Below are 25,557 nucleotides of genomic sequence, written 5' to 3'. Positions count from 1 at the left end.
CTCAAACACACTGACCATCAGTCATGGCTCACATTGTAAGTGATAATGTAACAAAAGGCAAGTTTCTTTCTTGCGTATTAAAGTGAAATTTGACAGAAAGTGAAATGAACTCAAATTTACCCCAAACGTAGTCAATGGGCAAAAGCAATCCAGTCTACATTATGTAAATAAAAACAAAAAACATTAAAAGGAAAAATAAAGACAAAGCGCCTAAGATTAAGAACAATAAAAAAAAGTTCATTTCCTGAGAAAAAAATTCTAAATGACTGTACAGCCCAAGCAGTTCCCAGTTGATTGCAAGAGCGTAGGTAGGTTATTGCTATGGTATCCCAGGTGTTGCTAGGCGGTTGCAATGCTGTTCCATGGCAGTTGCTAAGGTGTTTTCTAGGGTGTTGCTACTTTGTTGTGATAGTATCCCATCCCAGGTGGCTGCTAGAGTGTTGCTAGGTGTTGGCTATGGTATTTGCAATGGTATTCCTAGGTGGTTGCTATAGTGCTTCTAGTGGTTGCTAGAGTTTGGCTGGCTAATTGCTACGGTATTTCAGGTGGTCTGCTGGAAAAAAAAAATGTAATTAACATTCATTGTATGAAAAATCAAAAAAGGTGCAATGGTACAAAACATGATCTCCACCATTTCCTCTTATTACCTTCGTGTGTTAATGTTGATGATAACATATTACAGTGATGGTGATGAATAATGAGAAGACAGAGCTGAACGTGTGTCTGTTTATTAGGAATTAATAAAATTAGCGCATTCAGCCACAGCATTTGGGAAATGGAGACTGAAACTGAGGAGTGATAACACTAATAAACAGCAAGGGGTGCTCTCACAGTATTCACAGCTTACAGTTCATCACACTTTTGTTTAGTTATGTAAGCATCAGTAACATCAGCTAGCCACCAACGGACTTTTTTGATGATGACGTTTTAGCTGTGCGCATTTGGTTGGTTGCTAGGTAACAGACATGACAGTTGGTTGTGGACTAACCTCAGATAAGATGGTGTAAGATAAGATTCCTAAATGAAGATCAGATTTCTTTCTGTAATGTGAAAAATGCATCTTGACCTGCCAGATCTAAAGACAAAAGAACACATTTCTGTAATACGGCCTCTGGTAAGTAGGAAGCCAACTTCAGCTCCAGGCCCTTTTACACAACATTCTAGTAAAAATATAATTCATTTCTGTTTTTTCTTCATTGTACCATTTCTAATCGTTGTTTATTTTGACCCTTATCAAGAAAAGAATAAGGAGTTAGTTGCTCTTACCAGAGTTTGTGTTCACTGTGGCTGGTGCGCAGCACTGGCAAGTCATAAAGTCTGCCAATTAAAGAAACTCATGCTGCTTAAACTCTTCCCTGAATTACACATGACAGTCAAAAAACCTCCTTAGCCAATTACAGTGAAAAAGAAAAAGATTTTGACAAGAAAATCTGAAGTTTTCTTTGGGAACTATTTTGCCTCACAGCACCCTGCATGTATCCCTTAACCATGAGTGAAGCTCTAAAAACTGCTATAAAATAATGTCTCAGACGCCAATCAGTGAATTTCATGTAATAACTTGAAATAAAGTGAGAGGTGGACATCTGGTTCCTATCACCACCACTGTGAGCTACGTCTCTCTGAACGACACTGTTTACATCTGTTTGCATCTCATGTGTTTAATTCTGCAGAAAGTTTAGAAAGTTTAGTGGAACTCACCTTTGGGTGAATCTCTAATAGACTGGTGTCTGACACCCTGTGACACTGTTGTCTATTAACATGGAACCAAAGACATCACACCACAGTCCTGAGGACAGTATCAGTCATCTTTAAACTCGGAATGTTGTTCGCTTGTTAGTTCATGATTAGCTTCGACTACATTTGGGGTAAATTAAGTAAATTCAAAAGAACAAAATGAACACAAACAGGACAATAGAGATGGACAAACAAAGATTCAGAGGAGCAGAGTATCAGCAGTGCAGGATGAGATCAGGAAAAGCTCAGTGTGTCCTGATAAAGAGTTAATCTTTACTCTGTGGTTGGCACAGGAAGCCGTCCCCCTCATAGCTAGGCCAGCAGCGGCAGTGGAAGGACCCGAGTGTGTTGGAGCAGGAGGCCATCGGGTGACATAGCTTCAGCAAACACTCATCAATATCTGCATCATAACAACACAGAATATCAGAGTTATACAAATATCTCCTACAAACAACAATAAAATTATATATTTTAACCACTGAAACCCAAAAGGACGGTTTGTGGGTCCAAACATCACCACCTCACTCTCATAACCACACAACTTAAACTTTAATTTCATTATATGTACTATAAATTCATAGAAAATACTGAATAATTCATAATGGATAGTAAATAATTGCACAGTACTGAATAATTCATATCTAATATTGAATAATACATGGTTGATATTAAATATTTCATAATAGATATTGAATAATTCCTAGATATTATTGAGTAATTAATAGCAAATACTGAATGATTCATAGCAGTTGCTGAATAATTCATAGTAGATACTGAATAATTCATAACAAACACTGAATAACTCACAGTAAACACTGAATCCATAGTACAACCCAATTCCAGTGAAGTTATGTTTATGTTTTACACAACGTCCCAACTTCACTGGAGTTGGGGTTCTAGATGCTGAATAATAATCCTAGAGCTCAAGAGGTTAAATGACACTATAATGACATGTAAAGACGGTGTCCTATGAAAGGGATCTTCAGCTGGGAGAACGTGCATGAATGTGTCTATATAGAACCTTTCTGAAAATGATTCTACGTAGCACCCAAAAGGGATCTTTTGACACTGTAACAATAGAAGAACCCTTTTGGGTGCTACGTAGAACCATTTTCAGAAAGGTTCTATATAGAACTCTCAATGTGAAGAACTATTTCACCATGCAAAGGGCTCGAGTGTTAATTATTATATATAGAACTATTTCCTTTACTAAAGACGGCTGAAAGCAGAGCTGCAGTATCCAGAGTGAGCAGCAGCAGCAGGAGCACTTTATCTCAGAGTGACAGAGCGCGCCTGATGGAGGAGCTGCTGACAGCCAGAGGACGCTGGAAGGGCGGAGTCCGAGTTTTGATTCCGTTTTGACATTAAACATTTATCTTTAGGGATGGGTGTGAACGAGGAGTGTTACCAGGCAGGGAGGGTCACGCTCACTTAGACAGCATAGAACACGCTGTCCTTTCAGCCAGAGGTATGACCGAATTTACCCCCCACCCCCAACATCAGCTGAGACAGGTCTGGTGTCTGCAGTCTGCTTCTATATACACTCTTTACACTATATACACTTAAGAATAGAATTCACAACCATTTGTCTCTGTGTGTGTTTGCACATTGTGAAATTAGACCTCTGGATTTAACCCCTCCATGCAGTGAAACACCCACATACACACGCACAAGGGGGCAGTGAGGACACTTGCCCGGAGCAGTGGGCAGCCCTATCCACGGCACCCGGGCAGCAACTAGGGATTAGGTGCCTTGCTCAAGGGCACTTCAGTCACGGACTGTCAGCCAAGGGGATCGAACCGGCGACCTTCCGGCCACAGGGCTGGTTCCCTGACCTCCAGCCCACGACTGCCTTGATGAATGAAAAATGTAGCTGCCTAGAACCTTTATTTCTGACGATATACACCACATTAATTATCCTCAGGGTTCTCTGAGTGTAGAACTTTACTAAACAATGCTTGAGGAACCACATTTTTTAAGAGCGATAGCTTTAGCACTGCAGCTGCGAGGACTGATGTAGACCTCACTAACACCGTACACACACATTATACAGTGCTGTGAAAAAGTATTTGACCCCAACCTAATTTCTTCTGTTTTTGCTCGTTTGTAATTTTTAAATGTTTTAGATCATCCAACCCATTTTAATATCAGATAAAGAAAACGCGAGTAAATGCAAATTTCAGCTTATGAATAAACATACCTTGTATCAAAGATAAAGATTTATGTAAAAAAGAAACTGTCCCCCAAAACCTAATAACTGGGTGCGTGACCCTCGGCAGGAACGACTGCAATCAAACGACTGTGATAAGTTTTTACATCACTGTGATGGAAGTTTTGTCCACTCTTCTTTGCAGAATTGTTTTAATTCCCTGGATGGCTTTTGAGCCCAAACCGGCGGCTTAAGGTCTTGAGATGAGATTGAAGTCAGGACTGTGACTGGCACAGTCACTGGCACTGTGGTCTGGCACTATTCATGCCTGGGTGTGGTCAGAGAAATTGAACCCAATAATCAATCGAACTTGGTTAACTGGTTGATTTAGTAACTAACTACTAAATTATTTTTCACAGCATTTATTTCAATAAATGAAATCATCATTTAAAAAGGCCATTTTGTGCTTTCTACAGTTATCATAGTCTAATATTAAAAGTAGGTTGATGATCTGAAACACTGAAGTGTGACAAACACAGCATCTATATATGAAACAGAAGAAATTTTGGGGACAAAAAGGGGACAAATACTTTTTCACAGCATTATATAAGGCTGTCAGAATCTTTTCGGACATTGACTTTGTGACCATTTACATAAATTTGGTATCGGCTGCCGTTTTTGTGTTTAGCCCATTTTGCACTGCTGCGTTGTGCTGTGACGTTTGTGAGTCCCTGTGTGTCTCAAAGAGTAAATTAGTTTAGTAAATCTTTTAATCTAGTTGTCAGGACTGGACAGAAGTCAGACTCTCGCAGATTCTAAAGGGGGTTTAATAAAGGGCTTAGACAAAACGAAAGTCCGAGTCAGCAACAGCAAAGAACACAAGGAGTAATGGGCCATACCAGAAGATGAAGCAGATAAACCGGGAAAAGATCCAAAACTGGAAAACAGAGTCAAAAGCGGAGAAGCAAAAGTCAAAACACAAGAAAACATACAGAGAAGGAAACTCTTCGTAAGGCTAGTGAGCAAGTCAAAACTGAGTGTTTATAGGCTGAGGCACATGTGAGAAAACTCAGTAATCCGGAGACCGAGAGTAGGAGTCATGGGAGAGTCAATAGCATTCAGGGAAAGGGAGTCCTGGTCAGCTTGGGAGCCGAAGGGAAGCGTGACGCTAGCACAGTGTCAGCAACAGCATTTTCTTTTATTTTTCAAAAATAAAAGGCTCTGTGCATTTAAAGCTGTTTAAGATTAAAACCTAGGTAGAGCTTGAAGGCAGGACAGTAATCTGGGAATCCCGAGAGCGGAAAACAATCAGTGGGGTGCCGACCTTATCCAGTCGATAACGGACTGATATATGCTGCTATCTGGGACACTCAATCGAGTCGCCAGTCTCACATTGTTCATACCTCCAGGGACTGAGCCAGTGCCTGTACTGATATTCACTGTATTGATTCACTACATATGGAACATCTGAGCAAATCGAGACGCAGCCTCAGACATCCAAACTCATGTGGCTACTTAACTGGAGGTATTTAGAGCACCTGGATATTTAGAGCACCTGGTATTGTGAACCGCCCTGATGAAGGCTCGAGCCAATGTGACGTTAAAAGGCTTCTTTACTCTTTTTCCCCACTGATTGTCAGGTTTTTTGGCCATGGAGCAGCATGCTGTGTTTATTTCCTGCAGCAGCGCTCTCTGTGTTAGTGTTTCTCTGTTTCACAGCAGTGTGTGTAGTTTGCGCGCTACACACTCACCCACACAGGCTCTCCAGTCGAAGTCAAACTCGTAGCCGGTCTCACAGAGACAGTGGTGACTGCCGGGCATGTTCACGCACTCGGAATGAGGACCGCAGGAGCTCAGACCTTCAGAGCACTCGTCCACATCTCAGCACACCAACACAGAGAGATCAGGATTCATCCATTAAACAATACTTTAATGCGTGTATTAGTGCAAATAGCGCATCTGTTCAAAATAACATCATGCTATTCACACTTATATAGTTACATACTACTGTATACTATTTCTTATTACTGATTCAGTGGCCACATTTCCCATATTTCAGCAACTGCCTGCCCCAAAACTTCTCTCTGCTCACTCAAACCAATTCCAGCTCCTCATTGAGGCGGTGCAGACTCATCGATGTGGTTTGGGACACAGCGTGACTCACTGTGAGCTACAAACTAAATCAATCAACTAAACTTCCCCGCGCAGCTGAGAACGCTGCCATTTTAGACCAACAGGTGCCAAATTCCTCTCCTCTGCAGAATCCGACTGCCCTCTGTATTCACACACGTCATGTAATCATATATACTACAATCTATTTTTTTGCTTTGTTTGCTTTGTTGTTGTCTTTGATCTTGAATCTTTTTCAAAGATGCATGTTTACAACAACAGACATGAATGTAAACGCTTGGGTGACTATTGACTTTGAGTGTTAACATTCAAATCAAATCATTTTTGATTTTTGGTGTGAGGATGGGTAAAAATCTTAGGTGCCTAGCCCTTTAAATATTTAAATAGCTCATATTCTGCATACTTTGTAATAAACAATCTCGGAATTTTGTTCAATATGCAGTTATACTTGTATATGGTGTAATATGGATCTCTTTATATAGTCGATATAAATTATTATATCTGTATATTTGGTGATGGAATAGTGTGCACAGTGTGTATGATAATGTGTATACGCTTTATATTCATATCTGTATATTTGCATATTTGTAGTATAGTATGTCTGTTAAGATGTATATTCTGTGTACTTAATACTGTGATATATGAGGGGCTGAGCACCTATAATAAAGTTGGCATGACAATAAAATTTACTCGTTTTAATTTGAATGTTGCCAAGACGACTTTTCTATTTTAAGTGGAAAAGTCTGTAAATTAGGTTTTTCACCTGGCCGTTCCTTTAAAGGGGCTGGGGCATCCTTTAGAAGTTTAAATGAGAAGAAAATAAAATGAGAGATAACTGATGCTTGTCATCATAGAGAAACAGTCAGTGGTCACAGGTTGTGATTGGTCCCAAGTGAAACTATTAATAAGCGCATATTTACCGTAGCAGTTCCTGCCGTCCCCTCTGAAGCCCATGGCACACTGGCAGTGGTACTGCAGCCCCTCCCCGGGCAGACACAGGGCCATGGGGTCACAGAAATGCTTCCCTGATCGGCACGGGTTCAACTCCACCAGTCCCGGGAGCTCACCTGACCACAGACAGTTTCACTTAACGTCATCTGCACTACCTTAAAAACATTGTGATTGACATCTCACAGTGACTTACTGTCGGAAAAACTCTATTAACCCTTTAAACTCTAAGGGTCTGTAGGTGGTACGACCCTTCAGTTCCTCATTCTCAAAACTACAGAAGCCACACCTTATTTTTACAGTAGACCACTGAATAATTCATAATAGATACTAAATCATTCATTGTAGATACTGAATAATTCATAGGGGGTCCTAAATAATTCCTAGGAGATACTCAATAATTCAATGCAGATGCTTCATAATTCATACGCAATACTGAACAATTCATAACAGATACTGAAGGTCCACTTTAAGGTTTACCTCCCACAGGTCCTACAGTGTTAATAATGGCGTATTTGAGAATTCTTCCTTCGCTAGTGTACATCACCATCACATGTGCCACATCCAGCTGCTGGAATTCAGGGATGGTCAGTGGACTATGTTCACACATCGGGAAACTGATGTTCTGATGAAGCAGGTAGGAGAACATCTCAGATCCACCGTTTTCTGACACCACTATGTACTGATGTAAGCTGGATGACGTTAACACTGAAACACAAAAAACAAACTTTTTTAAACAAAGTGGTTCTTACAGAGACAAATACGATTATTCAGCATATACTATAAATTATTCAGCATTTGGTATGAATTATTCAGTGTCTACTGTTCCTTTCCTCTGATCTTATCCTCAGGTGTGGAACTCTTCCTGATCGGAATTACCTGACTGATTGTAATGAAGCGTCTCCGTATAAGGCTGAAACTGAACTTTAGCTCCGCTGGGAATGCTTGGTAAGTTTCCTTTGATGTTCATCTCCATTTTCAGGTGGTTGAGAGAGTCTAGACCTTGAGCCTGCTGAGTGATGTTCAGGTGCTGGTTTCCTGGATAGAAGGTCATTTCTGCCTGGTGTGAGAACTCAGCGCCTGAGAAAAGAGTTGAAGCTTCAAGAGAACTGCACAAAATTAAACGTTCTCAAACTAAAGAGGGATCAAACATGTTTTGGCTGATGTTTTCCCTGAATCATCACTTTAAAAAGGAGAAGCTCAGTCTGACCAGTGACACTGAAGCCGTTCTGATGGCCGTGTAGCTCGAGGGCGAACAGCCAGCCAAATGTGGAGAGCAGTGGGCCAACGACCATGAGAGCCCACCCAGCTTGCGGAGGAATGGGGCTGATGGAGACATAAACTCGGCCTTCTCCCGGAACAGCATAGCCGTGCACGTCCACCCGGTCCAGCTGAACATCAGTGGCTCCGACAGACACACGACCGCTCAGCTGACCATTCAGACGCTGAGATACACCTGCAGAAACCACAAACAGACATCTACATACATATATATACACTCACACTTATATATAAAGTGTGCATGTATATATAAGTATAAATGAGTAAATAAATGAGTAAAAGTAAAATTATTCCCCTCAGATTATTAGAAATGTCTGCATAATTAAGTAAACAATCATTCAGAGCGGCTTGGTGTGAAATGCTCTGTTCTAGAGAAACTTACCGAGTCAGAATTGTTCACACTGATGGTGATAGGAACCACCTCTAAAAGTTCCCTCACAGAAAGTTATAAATACGCTGAGATGGTAGTTTTGAGAAGAATGTGGCCTCATGGTGGATGAGTACATGTGGAGACCTATGAGGCAAAATAGCCTCCAAATAAAACTTTATTTCAGATTTTGCACCACTTTCCTATCATCAGCATTCCATATAAAACTCAGAAGACACATGGAGGTGCACTGGTGATTTTGGATAGCAAATTTTGGATGTCTTCATCTGTGTTGTAGTCATGGCGACCCCTGGTTCCTATCACCACCACTGTAAAGACATCCGAACTGCTCTGAATAAATCAACTCAACCACTGAATTATGCAAACATTTCAGAAAATGTGTGGAATTTTCCTGCAATAAGCTCAGAAATGTGTTTAAAAGATTCAGCACAGAGTTTAGGGAAATTAACTAGTTTAGAAGTTTAACCCCAACAGAAAGCTCTCCAAGGGGAAAACACTTATCATGACCTCACCCATGGGTAAACACTGCCTGCCGTTTCCGTAGTAACCGGAGCGGCAGCGGCAGCAGGGTCCGCCGGTGTACTCGGTGCAGTATCCGTCCGGGGAACACTCCGGCAGGATGGAGCCGCACAGGCTGATGTTTTCTGGGGACAGTGAGGCCTGGACGCCTCCAGAAACAGGACTGGCCGTGACAGCAAGGTCTTCTGGGATATTAAAGTTCTGGCTTGCTGCTGTAGTGACAGGTTCCTCAGTGCCCTCGGCCCGTGGCCCCACCGCACCCACGACCTTCTGGAAGGGGAACCGGCTGCTTCCGACGTGGAAAACCCACAACCCGATAACACCCGAGTTGCCCTGCCTGCAGGTCATAGACAAGAAATAATAAACATAAACTCAGAAATAACAGTAAACATGCGTCAAGTTCACCCTCAGAATAATGTTATGACCAATAAATCACTGACATTTTTCACCATATTTCTCTCCTGCCGATGTAAACTGGGTCCTAATTGGGATAACGCTTCTGCAGGCATTCCCTTGACCAATCACAGGGCTGCGTCTCTGGCCCCGCCCACAGATAATTGTTTCAGAGTCAGAGATGGTGGTAGCCCACCTGTCTGCAGATGCCTGTCACCTGTTCACTCGTTTGTCCAACACCAACACGGTTCCTCCATCCATCTGTTTGTGACTTTTTTCGTTCAGTTGGTGTCACATAAAAACTGGATAATGATTTATGTTCTGTGCGAGGGGCGGAGCAAGGAGTGTTGGACAGAAAGCTGTCAATCAAGTTGTTCATTAGCCACGCCCATACAGTTCTCAAATAGGTCTGATCAGTTTTATTACAATAATGTCTTATATTTTTTATTCAAGCTTTGCTAGCTGTTTAAAATAAACTCATTTATCATAAGAATTTGAAAGAATTTATAAGAATCACACAAACATTTTTAATATTTTACTCTTTGTTTCCTGGAACTTTAAATAGTAATAGCAAAGTTATAAATTACAGTCTTTTCCCGCATCTGAATTTATTTTGTTCATCATATTGTTCTTGCTGTCCTATAGTTTTCCTTTCTGTTCTTCTGTATAATAAGTAATAATAATAATAATAATTATTATTATTATTATTATTATTATTAAGTTTTTAGCTGGAAATAAAAGTATTAACTTCTTGAATCTCTCAGCAAAAACCGGCCAATCAGTGTTGTTTTCCCAGTGGTATCTATGTAGATATAGCTAGGCGAGCTCTCCTATTGGTTAGGACTTCAAGAGCTGAAGAGAAGTCCTAATGTGTTAGATTATCTATTAGCATAATTACAACGTGACAGTGGAGTCAACCAATAATGTTTGGATTTACAAGGGGACCAATTTCATGACAAAAAACATCACTCTAGTCCTTCTACATCAGATACATGACTGAGTGTAAATACTATACAGTCATACTTTAAGCAGTGTTCCGGTTAGTTATTAGGAATGTTAAACAGGGGCAGCAGCTCTATGCAGGACTCTTTACTGAAAGAGTCACTGTAACACTGATACAAGCTCAGAGATACGATAATGTCTGTTACAAACTGTAAATGTCTGTTTATCCATCCATCCATCCATCCATCCATCCATGCATCCATCCTCAACCGCTTATCCGGGTCCAGGTTGTGGGGGCAGCAGCCTAAGCAAAGAGGCCCAGGCCTCCCTCTCCCCCGCCAACCTCCTCCAGCTCTTCCGGAGGGATACCGAGGCGTTCAAAAGACAGTCGAGAGATATAATCCCTCCAATGTGTCCTGGGTCTTCCCCAGGGTCTCCTCCCTGTTGGGCATGTCTGGAACACTTCCCTAGGGAGGCGTCCAGAGGACATCCTTACCAGATGCCCGAACCACCTCAACTGGATTCTCTCAACGTGGAGGAGCAGCAGATCTACTCCGAGCCTCTCCCGAATCGCCAAGCTTCAAACTGGTCCAGAGAGAGCTGGAGGTCCCAGCACTGACATCCTACTAGATTTAGAAATGAGCCTTTTTGTGGAGGTGTTTTTTTCCCCCCTTTCGACCACATGACGTTTATTATTAACAGTCACACTTCGCTGCCGATAAATGTGACTTTTCAGGAACTTACTGAAAGAGTGTGTAGGCGTTTTCCTGTAAGGTGTGCATGCTGTGGTAGAGCTCCTCAGGGTTGGATGTGTCTCCCCTGCTAAAGCCTGCGAGAACCTTGAGCTCAGCCTCAGAACCTGTAACGTCATCGCCATTCTCAGACAGTTGCAGTCCATCATCGGCGTACAGGAACAGGGCGAAGGTGTCGGTCTTATTTCCTGCCAAAACAAGCTGAAAACTGCTCACCTACATGCAGCAGCAGTGGAGACAACAGAGCAGATGGAGGAGATAAGATCAAAGATGCGATTTACAGGATGCAGATGATTCATAACCAAATTTATCAAAATACGTCATTAAACGGAGCACTGTCACCATTAGAACAAGAATTTCTTGATGTGTACAAGATCTACAAGGAACATCTTAAATGTTTTATGCTTATATATTTTTCTGATGTTCCTTGTACATTTTGTACACTTTCACAGGCGTAGCACATCCCCTATAGAGAACATTCTTACATCTGCACATTTTAATACAGATATCCTCTACACAGTTGATACATCACTGATTATATATATATATATATATATATATATATATATATACACCCACACACACACACACACACACCACACACACACACAGTACTGTGCGAAAGTCTTAGGCACCCAAGACACATTTTCAGAATCTATTTATTTGTGTAGTTTGTGTTTATTTGCTGAGAAGTGTTAATATTTGAATAAACAAAATTTATAGAACATGAATTAATAATGATTATATATGTATAAATAATAAACAGTGATGTTCTGGATGTTGGTGTGTGTGTTGACCCATCTCCAAGCCTCTCCTCCTCGAGGAAGTCCAGTATTATATGTAGTTAAAAAGCAGCTCCTGGTTTGACCAATCAGTGCTCAGTAAATTGAGCTCATGATGTAATTGATGATATTAACGAGTCTCTGTGGCGGCTGTGAAGGTGTCCAGGAAAAATATGGACCCAAGAAATTCTTGTTACTTTTTATTGTTTTTCTTTTTATCTGAATTATGAATACGACTTTATTCTGATGAATATTGTGATAAACTCACTGCTGAGGTCAACTGGTTAAAACTTCCACACAGTACTCTATTTATATATATATATATATATATAGCTGTTGTAAGTAAACCTTGCCTCTCCAATTTATTTTACAGGAAATTAAAAAACCTACTTTATTTTTAATCTCCTCTACACATCCTTTTCAGAGCGTCCTATATTGTGCAGTCGTTTTATTCTGTATGTATCTGTTTGATATCACTGAAAACAGCTACTGTACGTATACAGGTATATGTATATAAAGGAATATGCTATAGCAGCTGCTCTTACCCAGTACCCACTCTCATGATCTCCTTTGAAGCATGCTACATGATCCCATGTGGTGACGACCAGGTGAGTGGGTCTAAACTGAGTTCCAGGGAAGCCCTGCTGGACAGTCTGAGCTGCTCGGGTCAGTGCGCTCAGAGACTCGTCCGAGCGGTAATACACAGCTCCATTCCCCACACTGGTGTCAACATCCACCAGGAACGGAGCGATGGCTGGGAAGTCTAGAGGGAATCCACTCTTCAAATATTGGTCTTCTTTAGGAGGAGGCTGAGAGGACAGAAGCCCGTTGGTGGCCACCTGAGGAATGAAGAAGCCGCTTTACTGGGATTACTGACGTCACTGGGATTTTCAGAGCCTCAGAGAAACTCAGCAATTCTCAGCAATACTGCGGTCGCTTTAAGCTGTGATGCTATTCAGGCGTCGAGCTGCAGTGAGCCAGGCATCCGTACGCAGACCGACCCTCAGACGGGTCACAGGCCTAGAACAGTCCTGTTAGCCATGAGTTAGCCTGTGACTGTTAGCCATGAGTTAGCCTGTGTCTGGTTAGCCATGAGTTAGCCTGTGACTGGTTAGCCATGAGTTAGCCTGTGACTGTTAGCCTGTGACTGTTAGCCATGTGTTAGCCTTTGACTGTTAGCCATGAGTTAGCCTGTGACTGGTTAGCCATGAGTTAGCCTGTGACTGCTTAGCCTGTGACTGTTAGCCATGAGTTAGCCTGTGACTGTTAGCCTGTGACTGTTAGCCATGTGTTAGCCTGTGACTGTTAGCCATGAGTTAGCCTGTGACTGTTAGCCATGAGTTAGCCTGTGACTGGTTAGCCATGAGTTAGCCTGTGACTGGTTAGCATGTGACTGGTTAGCCATGAGTTAGCCTGTGACTGGTTAGCATGTGACTGGTTAGCCATGAGTTAGCCTGTGACTGGCTAGCATGTGACTGGTTAGCCATGAGCTAGCCTGTGACTGGTTAGCCATGAGTTAGCCTGTGACTGGTTAGCCATGAGTTAGCCTGTGACTGGTTAGCCATGAGTTAGCCTGTGACTGTTAGCCTGTGACTGTTAGCCATGAGTTAGCCTGTGACTGGTTAGCCATGAGTTAGCCTGTGACTGGTTAGCCATGAGTTAGCCTGTGACTGTTAGCCATGAGTTAGCCTGTGACTGGTTAGCCATGAGTTAGCCTGTGACTGGTTAGCCATGAGTTAGCCTGTGACTGTTAGCCTGTGACTGTTAGCCATGAGTTAGCCTGTGACTGTTAGCCATGAGTTAGCCTGTGACTGTTAGCCTGTGACTGTTAGCCATGAGTTAGCCTGTGACTGTTAGCCTGTGACTGTTAGCCATGAGTTAGCCTGTGACTGGTTAGCCATGAGTTAGCCTGTGACTGTTAGCCTGTGACTGTTAGCCATGTGTTAGCCTGTGACTGTTAGCCATGAGTTAGCCTGTGACTGGTTAGCCATGAGTTAGCCTGTGACTGCTTAGCCTGTGACTGTTAGCCATGAGTTAGCCTGTGACTGTTAGCCTGTGACTGTTAGCCATGAGTTAGCCTGTGACTGTTAGCCATGAGTTAGCCTGTGACTGGTTAGCCATGAGTTAGCCTGTGACTGTTAGCCTGTGACTGTTAGCCAAGAGTTAGCCTGTGACTGTTAGCCATGAGTTAGCCTGTGACTGGTTAGCCATGAGTTAGCCTGTGACTGTTAGCCATGAGTTAGCCTGTGACTGTTAACCATGAGTTAGCCTGTGACTGGTTAGCATGTGACTGGTTAGCCATGAGTTAGCCTGTGACTGGTTAGCATGTGACTGGTTAGCCATGAGTTAGCCTGTGACTGGCTAGCATGTGACTGGTTAGCCATGAGCTAGCCTGTGACTGGTTAGCCATGAGTTAGCCTGTGACTGGTTAGCCATGAGTTAGCCTGTGACTGTTAGCCATGAGTTAGCCTGTGACTGTTAGCCTGTGACTGGTTAGCCATGAGTTAGCCTGTGACTGTTAGCCTGTGACTGTTAGCCATGAGTTAGCCTGTGACTGTTAGCCATGAGTTAGCCTGTGACTGTTAGCCTGTGACTGGTTAGCCATGAGTTAGCCTGTGACTGTTGGCCATGAGTTAGCCTGTGACTGGTTAGCTTATTATATAGTTAGCATGTGACTGGTTAGCCATGAGTTAGCCTGTGACTGCTTAGCCTGTGACTGGTTAGCCATGAGTTAGCCTGTGACTGGTTAGCCATGAGTTAGCCTGTGACTGGTTAGCCTGTGACTGGTTAGCCATGAGTTAGCCTGTGACTGGTTAGCCATGAGTTAGCTTGTGACTGCTTAGCCATGAGTTAGCCTGTGACTGGTTAGCCTGTGACTGGTTAGCCATGAGTTAGCCTGTGACTGGTTAGCCATGAGTTAGCCTGTGACTGCTTAGCCATGAGTTAGCCTGTGACTGTTAGCCATGAGTTAGCCTGTGACTGGTTAGCCATGAGTTAGCCTGTGACTGCTTAGCCATGAGTTAGCCTGTGACTGGTTAGCTTATTATATAGTTAGCCTGTGACTGGTTAGCTTATTATATAGTTAGCATGTGACTGCTTAGCTTATTATATAGTTAGGTTGGTGAGTCTGAGGTTGGTGAGTCTGAGGTTGGTGAGTGTGAGGTTGGTGAGTCTGAGGTTGGTGAGTCAGGTTGGTTAGTGTGAGGTTGGTTAGTGTGAGGTTGGTTAGTCTGAGGTTGGTTAGTGTGAGGTTGGTTAGTCTGAGGTTGGTGAGTCTGAGGTTGGTTAGTGTGAGGTTGGTGAGTCTGAGGTTGGTGAGTCAGGTTGGTTAGTGTGAGGTTGGTTAGTGTGAGGTTGGTGAGTCTGAGGTTGGTGAGTCAGAGGTTGGTGAGTCAGGTTGGTTAGTGTGAGGTTGGTTAGTGTGAGGTTGGTTAGTCTGAGGTTGGTGAGTCAGGTTGGTTAGTGTGAGGTTGGTTAGTCTGAGGTTGGTTAGTCTGAGGTTGGTGAGTCTGAGGTTGGTGAGTCTGAGGTTGGTTAGTCTGAGGTTGGTGAGTCTGAGGTTGGTTAGTCTGAGGTTGGTGAGTCTGAGGTTGGTTAGTGTGAGGTTGGGGAGTCTGAGGTTGGTGAGTCAGGTTGGTTAGTGTGAGGTTGGTTAGTGTGAGGTTGGTTAGTCTGAGAAGGGTTAGTGTGAGGTTGGTGAGTCTGAGGTTGGTGAGTCAGGTTGGTTAGTGTGAGGTTGGTTAGTGTGAGGTTGGTGAGTCTGAGGTTGGTGAGTCTGAGGTTGGTGAGTCTGAGGTTGGTGAGTCTGAGGTTGGTTAGTCTGAGGTTGGTGAGTCTGAGGTTGGTAGATTAGGATTACTTAGTCTGTAATTGTGACTGGTTAGCTAAAGAGGAGCCCACCCAGACAGAGATATTTGTGTACGTGTAAAGAAAAGTGCCAGATTATTAACCACATGTGCAGCAGCGGTAAAGCCCCACCCACTTCAAGGCCTGATGTCAGATAAAGTTTGCAAACCTATTTTTGTAACATAATACAAATTAATGTGCTCAAGCGTAAAACCACTACACTCACCAGCGCATCCAATGTGTGTCTAATGTTAAAGCCCTTAAATACCAGACTACTGCCTCAAGCCTTCATCAAGCTTTACTCAAGCCAAATGAAGTCATATAAAAATTCATAATTCATTGATCAATAATAAATTGACCGTGAACTGATGTTTTCAAGCTTTGTCCAATTAATAACAACAAATTTGTAGTAGTGATAGCAAAATTTGCCATGAAGTCCGCTGTAACTTACATAAACAATGTTGAACTGCATGTCGTAGAACTGCAGAGGCCTTCTCAGCTTCAGCGGCCTGGACACTTCATCATCACCCCTCTGTAGAACTGCATCTCCTTCAGATGGTCCGAAAGGAAAGAAGTTGTAATTTGCATTTATGGTATAAAAATGAATAAAAACAAACGTTAAAACTCGGTAGGTCTTCATGGTGCGAGTGCGAGGCTGTTTGTGGAGCTGTGTCAGTGGAGCTCATGAGAAGAGACAAAGTGCTAATTTAGATTGAGAGGATGGCTTTGACCACAGGCCATAAAAATACCAAGATTTCTGAGGGAGTGTTTGGATTGTGCAGAGTTACTGTTGCTGCCAGGCATGATCACCAGAGACTTCAGTGTTGAAAAGAATGATTTTAATTAAATGTGTTATAATGATCTCTGGAGCTTCATGCCTAATGTTTATATTTTTCCTGGAATTTACTGGGAATGACTTCCATATTTCCTGAGCTTAACGTCCCCTACTATTAAACCTGCATACCAGAGTTGCAACAAAACTACAAATAAAAGCTTTGTGGATTGTTTAAGCTTTTACACAGGAAACGCATTTTTCTCCCTGAAGTGTTGAGTTTAAGCTCTTTGTTCTTGTCAAAGTTTCACTGTAAAACTAAATTCTTGCACAGTATTTCCTTCTGAATGGCCTTTACATAAAAGGAATAGAAATGCTGACATACAAAACCTACGTACTTAAAACAGACTCATCTTTTCCCCTCAGGGCAACGGCGATCGATTCTATATAAACCATTTCATGCTTACATGTATAAAGAGTTCTGCTGTCGTTACAACGTCAAGTCAGAAGTACAACGTCAAGCTTGTCACAACAGAAAAACTTTTCTCTGTGGTTCTATTTAGAACCATATACAACACATTCTCCATCAATCTGAAGAACCAAAAAAACAAAACAAAACATTTCAGCATGAAATAATTCTATAGAGAACTCGTGGTTCCATATAACCACTTCACACAAGCAAAACCCAGAAAACAAGAAACAGCAGCAGGTCAGTGACTGAAGTTTGCTTCAGCTGCAGCTGCAGGGCTGACAAGTGCTGAATGTTTTACATTTATACAAATTAAGGGATACTTTTTTGATCCCACAACAGGGAAATTTTCCCCTCCGCATTTAATCCATCCGTGAAGTGAAACACCACATACACACTAGTGAACACACACACTAGGCAGCAGTGAGCACACTTGCCCAGAGTGGTGGGCAGCCCAATCCACAGCACCCAGGGAGCAGTTGGGGGTTAGGTGTCTTGCTCAAGGACACCTCAGTCATGGACTTTCAGCGCTGGGGATCGAACCAGCGACCTTCCGGTCACAGGGCCGGTTCCCTGACCTCCAGCCCACGACTGCCCCACTACAGGGCTAATCAGGCTCTACACTAGTGATTTAGGTGAAGCGATAACTGTGAGTTCTGTAATTCTACGCTGTGCATTACTATAACGGAGAGCGGCAGCGGTAACCTTCTGCGTTAGCATGCAGGAGCTAGTGCCACAAGGCAAAGCTAGACATTGCAGCGGTTACTGCGTTATACACGACGTTTAACTGTACCGCCATGCATTTTACTGCCTTTAAAAAATATTATTATTACTATCTAAATGCATTATTTACAATTAAATGTAGTCCATATTATCTCATCATGAGACTGCTGTAAGAATATTTGATATTCAACCTATTTCTAGACAATTATATTAGCTTTAGGTGGTTTTATGAAGTAAACTGATCTTTTCCCATTGACAGATAATTAAATTTTTAAAGAATCATTTTTAAAAGCAAAATGGTCAATGGCAAAAAAAAGTTTAACTGAAGAAAAAAAACTTGCAAATAAATCAAGTTGCAATACAATCACAAACTTATTAGGAATAATCAATAATGTTGGTTAAATAAACATAAAAAAACTAAAATATTAATTAAAATATTAGAATATTAATACAATAAAGTATTAATAGTAGTGCTAATAAAAACACAAATAACAGAATAAGCCACCACACAGAAAGTGCAACAATATTACTGATAACAAATCTTAGTTTACGGTCAGTTTGTAAAACTACTTATTTCTATTTTTATTTCAAAATAAAAGTCTCTGAACCAAATTACTGCTGATCTTCACTGACACCAAACATCCTCTCTGCTGACACTGCCGGTGACTCACACCCAGAAACTCCAGGCTAAGCCCCGCCCGTCGTCGCGGAAGCCCCGCCTTCGCATGTAGCCCCTCCTCCTCTCCAGCTCTGCTCGCTTTTTGTGAAACTCTAGACTAAGCCCCGCCCTGTCCTGTACAGACGCCCCGCCCCTTGTCCCTCCTCCTCCACTTCTCCAGCTCTGCTCGCTCTTTGTGAAACTCCAGCGCGCGCTGGGCTGAGCACTGTAGTATGGAAAGTCGCGCGCGGTGGTGATGACACTTCGTTTACTGTCCGTGTAGGAGCATAGCGCGAGCACAAAAGTGTGGAAGATGGAGTCCAGCCCGGATTGCGAAGATCTTCAGGTGGTTCACTCGCGTTCCCCCAAGACCTCCGCGGTGATGTTCTCGGCCGGGGTGCTGGGGAACGTGGTGGCGCTGGTCCTGCTGGAGGTCCGGCGGAGGAGACAGAAGCACAGCGCCTCGCTCTTCCAGGTCCTAGTGACCGCTCTGGTCATCACGGACCTTCTCGGCACCTTCTCGCTCAGCCCCCTGGTGATCAGCGCGTACGCGCAGAACCGCTCGTTGCTGGGTTTGAGCCACAGCCGCGCGGCGTGCAACCACTTCGGCTTCTCCATGACTTTCTTCAGCCTGGTGACGCTGGCCGTGCTGCTCTGCATGGCCGTGGAGCGCTGGCTGGCCATCGGGCACCCTTACCTGTACGAGAGGCGCGTGACCGTGCGCTGCGGCTACGTGGTTCTGCCCATGGTGTACCTGGCGTGCGCGCTCTTCTGCCTCGCGCCCTTACTGGGCGTGGGCTTCGGCAGGTACGTGCAGTACTGCCCGGGAACCTGGTGCTTCATGGACCTCAACTCCACCTCGGGCGAGCTCGGACACAAGGTGTACAAGAACGTGTACGCCTCGTGCCTGCTGCTCATGATCGCGTGCACCGTGCTGTGCAACGCCTCGGTCAGCTACCACCTGGTGCTCATGCACCGCAGGAGCAAGGCCAACAGGAGCTCCTTCAGGAGGACCAATGGTCAAAAGTCACAGTCCATCACCGAGGAGGTGGAACATCTCGTGCTTCTCGGTTTCATGACCATCGCCTTCGTCATCTGCTCTCTTCCTCTGGTGGTAGGGCTCCATCTGCACTTTCTACTTTCTGTTCCTCACTCAGAGGGGAACGCCACCCACATGTGGTTTGGTGTGAACTGGTTCAGGCGTCTTTACAGTGGTGGTGATGGGAACCAGGCGTCGCCATGACGACAACACAGATATAGACACTTTATTTACCATCCAGAACCACCAGAGAACCTACACAAGTCTTCTGAGCTTATATGGAATGTTGATGATGGAAAATAGTGGAAAATCTGGAATAATGAGTTTTCTTTGGGGACTATTTTGCCGCACAGCGCCCTGCATGTCTCCCTCCACCATGAATGGAGCTGAAGTTCTCTAAACTCTCATAAAACAGCATCTCAGTCATCAGGATGTCTGGTTCCTATCACCGCCACAGTGATCAGTTCTGTCTTGGTAGATTTCTTTAGAACGGCCTGTTTCACACTAAACCACTCTGAGTTACTCTGTTTACATCTTAACCAGTTAATTATACAGTATACATGTTTACATGTCACTGTTCAGTAATTCCATGTGGGCAAAAACCTAAATTTAAATTTTAGAAAAATTGGTGGACCTTCTCATATGTTCTTGCCTGAATATTAAAGGGCACATATTATAGAAAACTGACTCACAAAAAATGTAAATGTTTAAATATATACAGTCCATACATAGAAACCAAAAACAGCCTGCGTTGAATTTTCTTAGTTGAAAGTTGAATGTTGTTGTGATGTCACAAAACCAAACCCATTGTCCTCTATCTGACTATTCCGCTTGAAAATAGCACATAATGTAACAGAACCTAACTTACACGGGTAGATGTTTAAATGAGGTGCAGCGGTCATTAAGAAGACCGAACTTCCTTGTCGTTATATGAGCACAGCTGAAGATGTGCAGCACTTTCGGATCACAGTGAAGTTTAGTGTGATGAGCATCTCGTTCTGATGTGACAGCAGAGTTTCACTTTTGCAGCGCTGCATGTTCACCTGACTTATACACGTCCAGCATATCAGTTGCCATATTAATGTCATAGATGATCTGAGTTTCATAAACACTTTATAATAAAACTGTTTATCATGTTTGATTTGGCTAATAACGGGGACGAAGGCGAATCTGTCACACACTGCCATCATCGGCAAACAGAGGGAGAAAAAATAAATAAAGGACAGCAGAACATTTAGTACACGGGCCCTTTAAAATGGGAAATATATGTTCTTTCAGCACAAATATGAACACATTTTGACAAATTGACCAAAACATTTGGCTTAAAAGTCAGATATGCCTGAATTAATTACAGTAACTCATTCATATTTAAATTGAAATATTACTATGCTGCAGAATGAACAGGAGGCCGATGTCAAAGTGGTGAAATTATATATAGTTATAGATCATGTGAACATGTAACCGTGCAGATTTAGATGTTTTTGTTCATTCTGTGCCATTTACTCCTAAAATCTGGATTTTGTCTTGTTTTATTAAAAAACAGTGTCCTTTGTAACGAAGTCTTAATGTAAAGGGCCCTTCCTTACAAAATGCATTATATTATACATAAATTATACCATTTAACATAAATACGCCTTTCTCTTCCTCTAAGAATGGTGATGATCACATGGCACCTACATGCCTTATCTGTGTGAAGCTCACGCGCACATATGTAATGTAATGAAACCAGGCGCTTCCTATGGTTCCGTGTGATGTGGTGGTGATGAGACATGCTGTGCGCTGCATCTTCATGACTAACGACTGCGTTCGTTTCCCTCCACAGCGCTGAACGTTTGAGCTATGGTTTCGTAATTAACACAGCTCAGTTTTCTGCATGCGGATGAGTCAGAGTTTCACCACCGAGTTACTGGATAAACGGAGTTTATTTGTAAGGTGCAGTGTGATGTCATGTGATTTATATTCCACAGAAACTGGTTACTTAATCCGGATTAGAGACGTATTGCATGTTTGAACACTTTCTCATAAGTCTACAGTCTGACCACCCCCACTGGTCAGATGACATGTTTTGTAGACTTTCTAAGTGGCATGTCTTCTGCGCACGGCAGAGATCTGCAGATATTAGTGCACTGTTTCTATTTATTTGCTAAATTTGAACATATTGGATGAACATAAAATATAAAAGCTGCCATAACTTTTGCACAGGCAAAGAATCCTGAAAGTGTTTAATCCTGAAAGTGTTTAATCCTGAAAGTGTGCCTTATTTTAGCCCTGGATATGATCAGGCTATATATGATCAGATAGAATATAATCTGACCACTTGATTATTAGGATCACCTGACTTGTGCTTCCACATACACAAACCTTGTATACACATACCTGTTGGCCACTTGCCTGGAAACACCCATCCTGTGCTTCCAATAACTGGCTGTTTTATTGGGAATACCTTCCTTGTATGTCCGCTAACTGGCCCGTTGTGTTTTCTGTATCTTCATGACAGATTACTGCAGGTTTCACTTTAGAGATTATTAATCTGGAAACTTTCTAACCTGATGCAGCAGACGTACCTATGGAAAACGTGATGTTTATTATGTTAAACTAATCAGGACTCTTGAGAGGGCTGATTTTGAATTTTGATGAACTACATGAGCACTTTCTCGTACGGCATATGATGGTTTGATGATATAAGATGAATCTTTGTACAAGACCTGCTGTATGAGTTTCAGTTCTGTGAGCGCTGGATTACTGATTGTTTGACTTTCACGAATAGCGTAACACTATAGTGCACGCCCATCCACCCACCTTGTGCTTCCATTAACTGGCCACTTTATTAGAAACACCCACCTTGTGCTTCCATTAACTGGCCACTTTATTAGAAACACCCACCTTGTGCTTCCACTAACTGGCCACTTTATCAGAAACACCCACCTTGTGCTTCCACTAACTGGCCACTTTATTAGAAACACCCACCTTGTGCTTCCAGTAACTGGCCACTTTATTAGAAACACCCACCTTGTGCTTCCACTAACTGGCCACTTTATTAGAAACACCCTCCTTGTGCTTCCATTAACTGGCCACTTTATTAGAAACACCCTCCTTGTGCTTCCACTAACTGGCCACTTTATTAGAAACACCCTCCTTGTGCTTCCACTAACTGGCCACTTTATTAGAAACACCCACCTTGTTCTTCCATTAACTGGCCACTTTATCAGAAACACCCTCCTTGTGCTTCCACTAACTTGCCACTTTATTAGAAACACCTCTTGCAGAGATTTGTTCTATAGGGCAGTAGAATCACTCCGAGTTTCTCTGAGTGCTGAATTCTAGGCCGAACTGTGTTCTTATACGATATTAAAGGGTGAGCTGTGTTTATATACGTCTCATTACTGCTCGAGTTTCAGTTCGCGTGCTGAGTTGTTGTTTGTTTTAGCACTTTTTCAAACGGGAAAGTCCTGTGTGGAGAATTTCCGATGACTAGAGAGCTTAATTAAAGGATAAACTGTTTGTATTGAATATGTGGTATACTGAAGTGTGGGTACTATGTGAGCTCAGATGATTCAGCACTATCTGTTTTTAAATTAATTATAATCGACAATCTTTTTGAATTGGCCAGAAAAAGGAATAAAATGTAAAAGGAATAAAATGAATAAAACGCAGATGTTTAAAGCGTCACAAACGCACTGCTCTTCTGGAGCAGCACATACAGCCGTTCTATATAGAACCACGAACACTCAGACGACCTTCTGCGTGATGAAATTGTTCTTCAGACACGTTTGGAGAGAATGATGTATGTGGTTCTATATAGCACCAAAAAGCCCTTTTTGAAAAGGTTCTGATACAGTGCCGTCCTCTCTCTCCACAGATCCGGGTGTATATGAGCTCAAAGGATCACGCGACGGACCTCACGGCTCTGCTGTTACTGTCCATGAATCCCATCATTGATCCCTGGGTGTTCATCATCCTCAGCCCACCAGTTCCTCGACTACTCTGGGAAAAACTGTGTAAAGCCTCCAGGTCCAGATCCAACCACAAGAAGATTCTCCACACACAGTCAGAAACCTGTCCGTCCAACATGACCATGGAGCTGCAGAAATGAAACCTGACCCAATGTGGAGTAGAACCTGCTGCGAAAACCTTCAGATGGGATCTACAGGATCATCTCTAGGACTTTCTTCAGGCCATCTACAGGACCGCCTTCGAGATCGTCTACAAGATCTACTGTAGAACCATTTTCTGGACATCCTACAGGATTGTCTATGGAACCATCTACAGGACTTCCTTCAGGACGGTCTGTGGAAACATCTACAGGACTGTTTATGGAATCATCTGCAGCACTGTCTGGAATCATCTACAGGACTTCCTACAGTACTGTCTATGGAGCCATCTATAGAACTTCTAATGGGACTGTTTATGAAACCCTCTACAGGACTGTCTATAGAACCATCCACAAGACTTCCTACAGGACTGCCCGTGGAACCATCTACTGGATATCCTACAGGACTGTTTATGGAACCTTCTACAGGACGGTCTACAGGACAGTCTACAGGAATGGACCCTCTACAGGCCCATCTGCAGAACCACCTAAAGGACCATTTGAGTCCCTCAGACTTCTTGTTTCTGATACCTACAGTCTCAGACACTGAGAATATTTCAGTGGTAGTGTCAGCACTGCTGTAGCTGGATTAGTTTTCCCAAACAATAATGATGAAAGGAGCAGTTTAATAATTATCTATAAAATGTATAAATACAGCCAATAATTACAACTTCATCGTTGCTTGTGTGGTGGCACATAAAGTCATGAATGAAAAAGCATTTAATTTATTTTCAAAATTTCCTTTGGAAATGCATTCATGGTTAAAATCGACAGCGTAGTGGATAACCACAGAGTAACCACACAAACTAATGAACAGTTCCCTGATACGTGTGTTTATACTTAATTATCCATTTTTGTTTTATACCCAAATAATCCATATTGGTGCACTTCTAAAAAACAGCAACATGCCACATGGTCGTGTTTATTAGCCGGTTGTTACTGTCAGAATAAACTACACACGCTCCAGATTCATCCCAGATTGAATCGGCTCTACAGTTATTACCGCCAGACTGTTAAAAACCCGCTGCAGATTCATACTGTGTTCTGTTGGAGATGGTGTGTGTGCGGGTGTGTGTGTGTGTGTGTGTGTATATATGTATATATATATGTATCTCGCTGTTGTCGGAAGAAAACCTTGTATCTCCAAACTGGTAACTTTACAGGAGAAGGGAAAAACTCTTTACGTTTAATGGAAGTCAATGGAACCAGACGTATTTCCAAGCAATTCTGGGTCGTTTCTTTTGGTCCATTCATCATGAAACTTACTAACAATGTAAAGACCAACAGACATTTTCAATTTATATTAAAAACTGAGAAACATCAAAAATGGAGATACGAGGTTTTCTTCCGACAGCAGCGATGTGTGTGTGTGTGTGTGTGTGTGTGTGTGTGTGTGTGTGTGTATATATATATATAAATATAAAATGTGTATGTATGAGTAGTTTTTTATATTTGTAAAGATCTAAAGCACATTTATTTATTTAGTCCTTATTTATTACAGGCCTCGTCCCTGCCAGGCTGAGCAGATTTGCAGAACATTTTGAAATTGCACTGATGAATGTAACGTTTATCTTTTGGGTGACTGGTGTTGTGTTGTTTGTGATATTGTGTGAGAGTCTTCACAGTTTCATTCAGATAAGCTCCGTACACAACACTGACTCGCAGGACGTGGTTAGCCAGGACTGCGACACCGTGGACACAGCGAACTCCTTGGTCATGTTGACTGGAACAGATCAGTAATCACTGCAGCTGAACGCATGTGGGCGTCACTGCAGACGGTGATTAATATCAAACTACACGCTATAGAGGAACACGCGCACACGGTGTGATTGTTCGTGTCCGGCAGTTTTTTTCAATAAATGAGTGACCTAATAATTTTGTTCAGTTTCTTTATCCACATGCACAGGCCAACAGCGTCCTGGAATGTGTTGCTACTCATTTT

General features: G+C 42.6%; 2 protein-coding genes across 3 annotated transcripts in view; one reads left to right on the top strand and one right to left on the bottom strand.

Moving 5' to 3' along the window:
- The window catches only part of nid2b (nidogen 2b (osteonidogen)), a 33,555-nt gene extending 15,006 nt beyond the window's left edge, over positions 1–18,549 (bottom strand). Inside the window, exons 1-12 of one of the 2 annotated variants that reach the window (XM_037537464.1) lie at positions 18,500–18,549; positions 17,104–17,227; positions 16,316–16,413; positions 12,564–12,857; positions 11,229–11,452; positions 9,143–9,486; positions 8,172–8,417; positions 7,841–8,041; positions 7,442–7,669; positions 6,934–7,080; positions 5,635–5,763; positions 2,012–2,134 (exon numbers count right to left, since the gene is read on the bottom strand). In XM_037537464.1, coding sequence (XP_037393361.1) covers positions 2,012–2,134; positions 5,635–5,763; positions 6,934–7,080; positions 7,442–7,669; positions 7,841–8,041; positions 8,172–8,417; positions 9,143–9,486; positions 11,229–11,452; positions 12,564–12,857; positions 16,316–16,336 — 1,957 coding nt within the window. In that variant the 5' untranslated portion in view covers positions 16,337–16,413; positions 17,104–17,227; positions 18,500–18,549. Of the gene's footprint in view, positions 1–2,011; positions 2,135–5,634; positions 5,764–6,933; positions 7,081–7,441; positions 7,670–7,840; positions 8,042–8,171; positions 8,418–9,142; positions 9,487–11,228; positions 11,453–12,563; positions 12,858–16,315; positions 17,055–17,103; positions 17,228–18,499 lie in introns of those variants that run through there. The other variant, XM_037537463.1, reaches the window with a different exon arrangement.
- Positions 18,550–18,659: 110 nt separating this feature from the next.
- On the top strand, positions 18,660–24,587 carry ptger2b (prostaglandin E receptor 2b (subtype EP2)). Its single transcript, XM_017684826.2, has 2 exons — positions 18,660–19,600; positions 23,385–24,587. Exons 1-2 carry the CDS (start codon positions 18,800–18,802, stop codon positions 23,616–23,618), a joined length of 1,035 nt encoding a protein of 344 aa, XP_017540315.1. The 5' UTR covers positions 18,660–18,799; the 3' UTR covers positions 23,619–24,587.
- Positions 24,588–25,557: the final 970 nt, after the last annotated feature.

The sequence above is a fragment of the Pygocentrus nattereri genome, chromosome 4 (assembly GCF_015220715.1).
Source record: "Pygocentrus nattereri isolate fPygNat1 chromosome 4, fPygNat1.pri, whole genome shotgun sequence".
In the NCBI taxonomy this organism is placed as follows: domain Eukaryota; kingdom Metazoa; phylum Chordata; class Actinopteri; order Characiformes; family Serrasalmidae; genus Pygocentrus; species Pygocentrus nattereri.
This window is presented reverse-complemented; position numbering and strand designations above follow the sequence as displayed.

Coding starts and splice junctions, on each gene's coding strand:
- ptger2b (XM_017684826.2), top strand. CDS start 18,800: ATGGAGTCCAGCCCGGATTGCGAAGATCTTCAGGTGGTTCACTCGCGT. Junction 19,601..23,384: donor TCTGCTCTCTTCCTCTGGTG/GTAGGGCTCCAT, acceptor CTCTCTCCACAG/ATCCGGGTGTATATGAGCTC.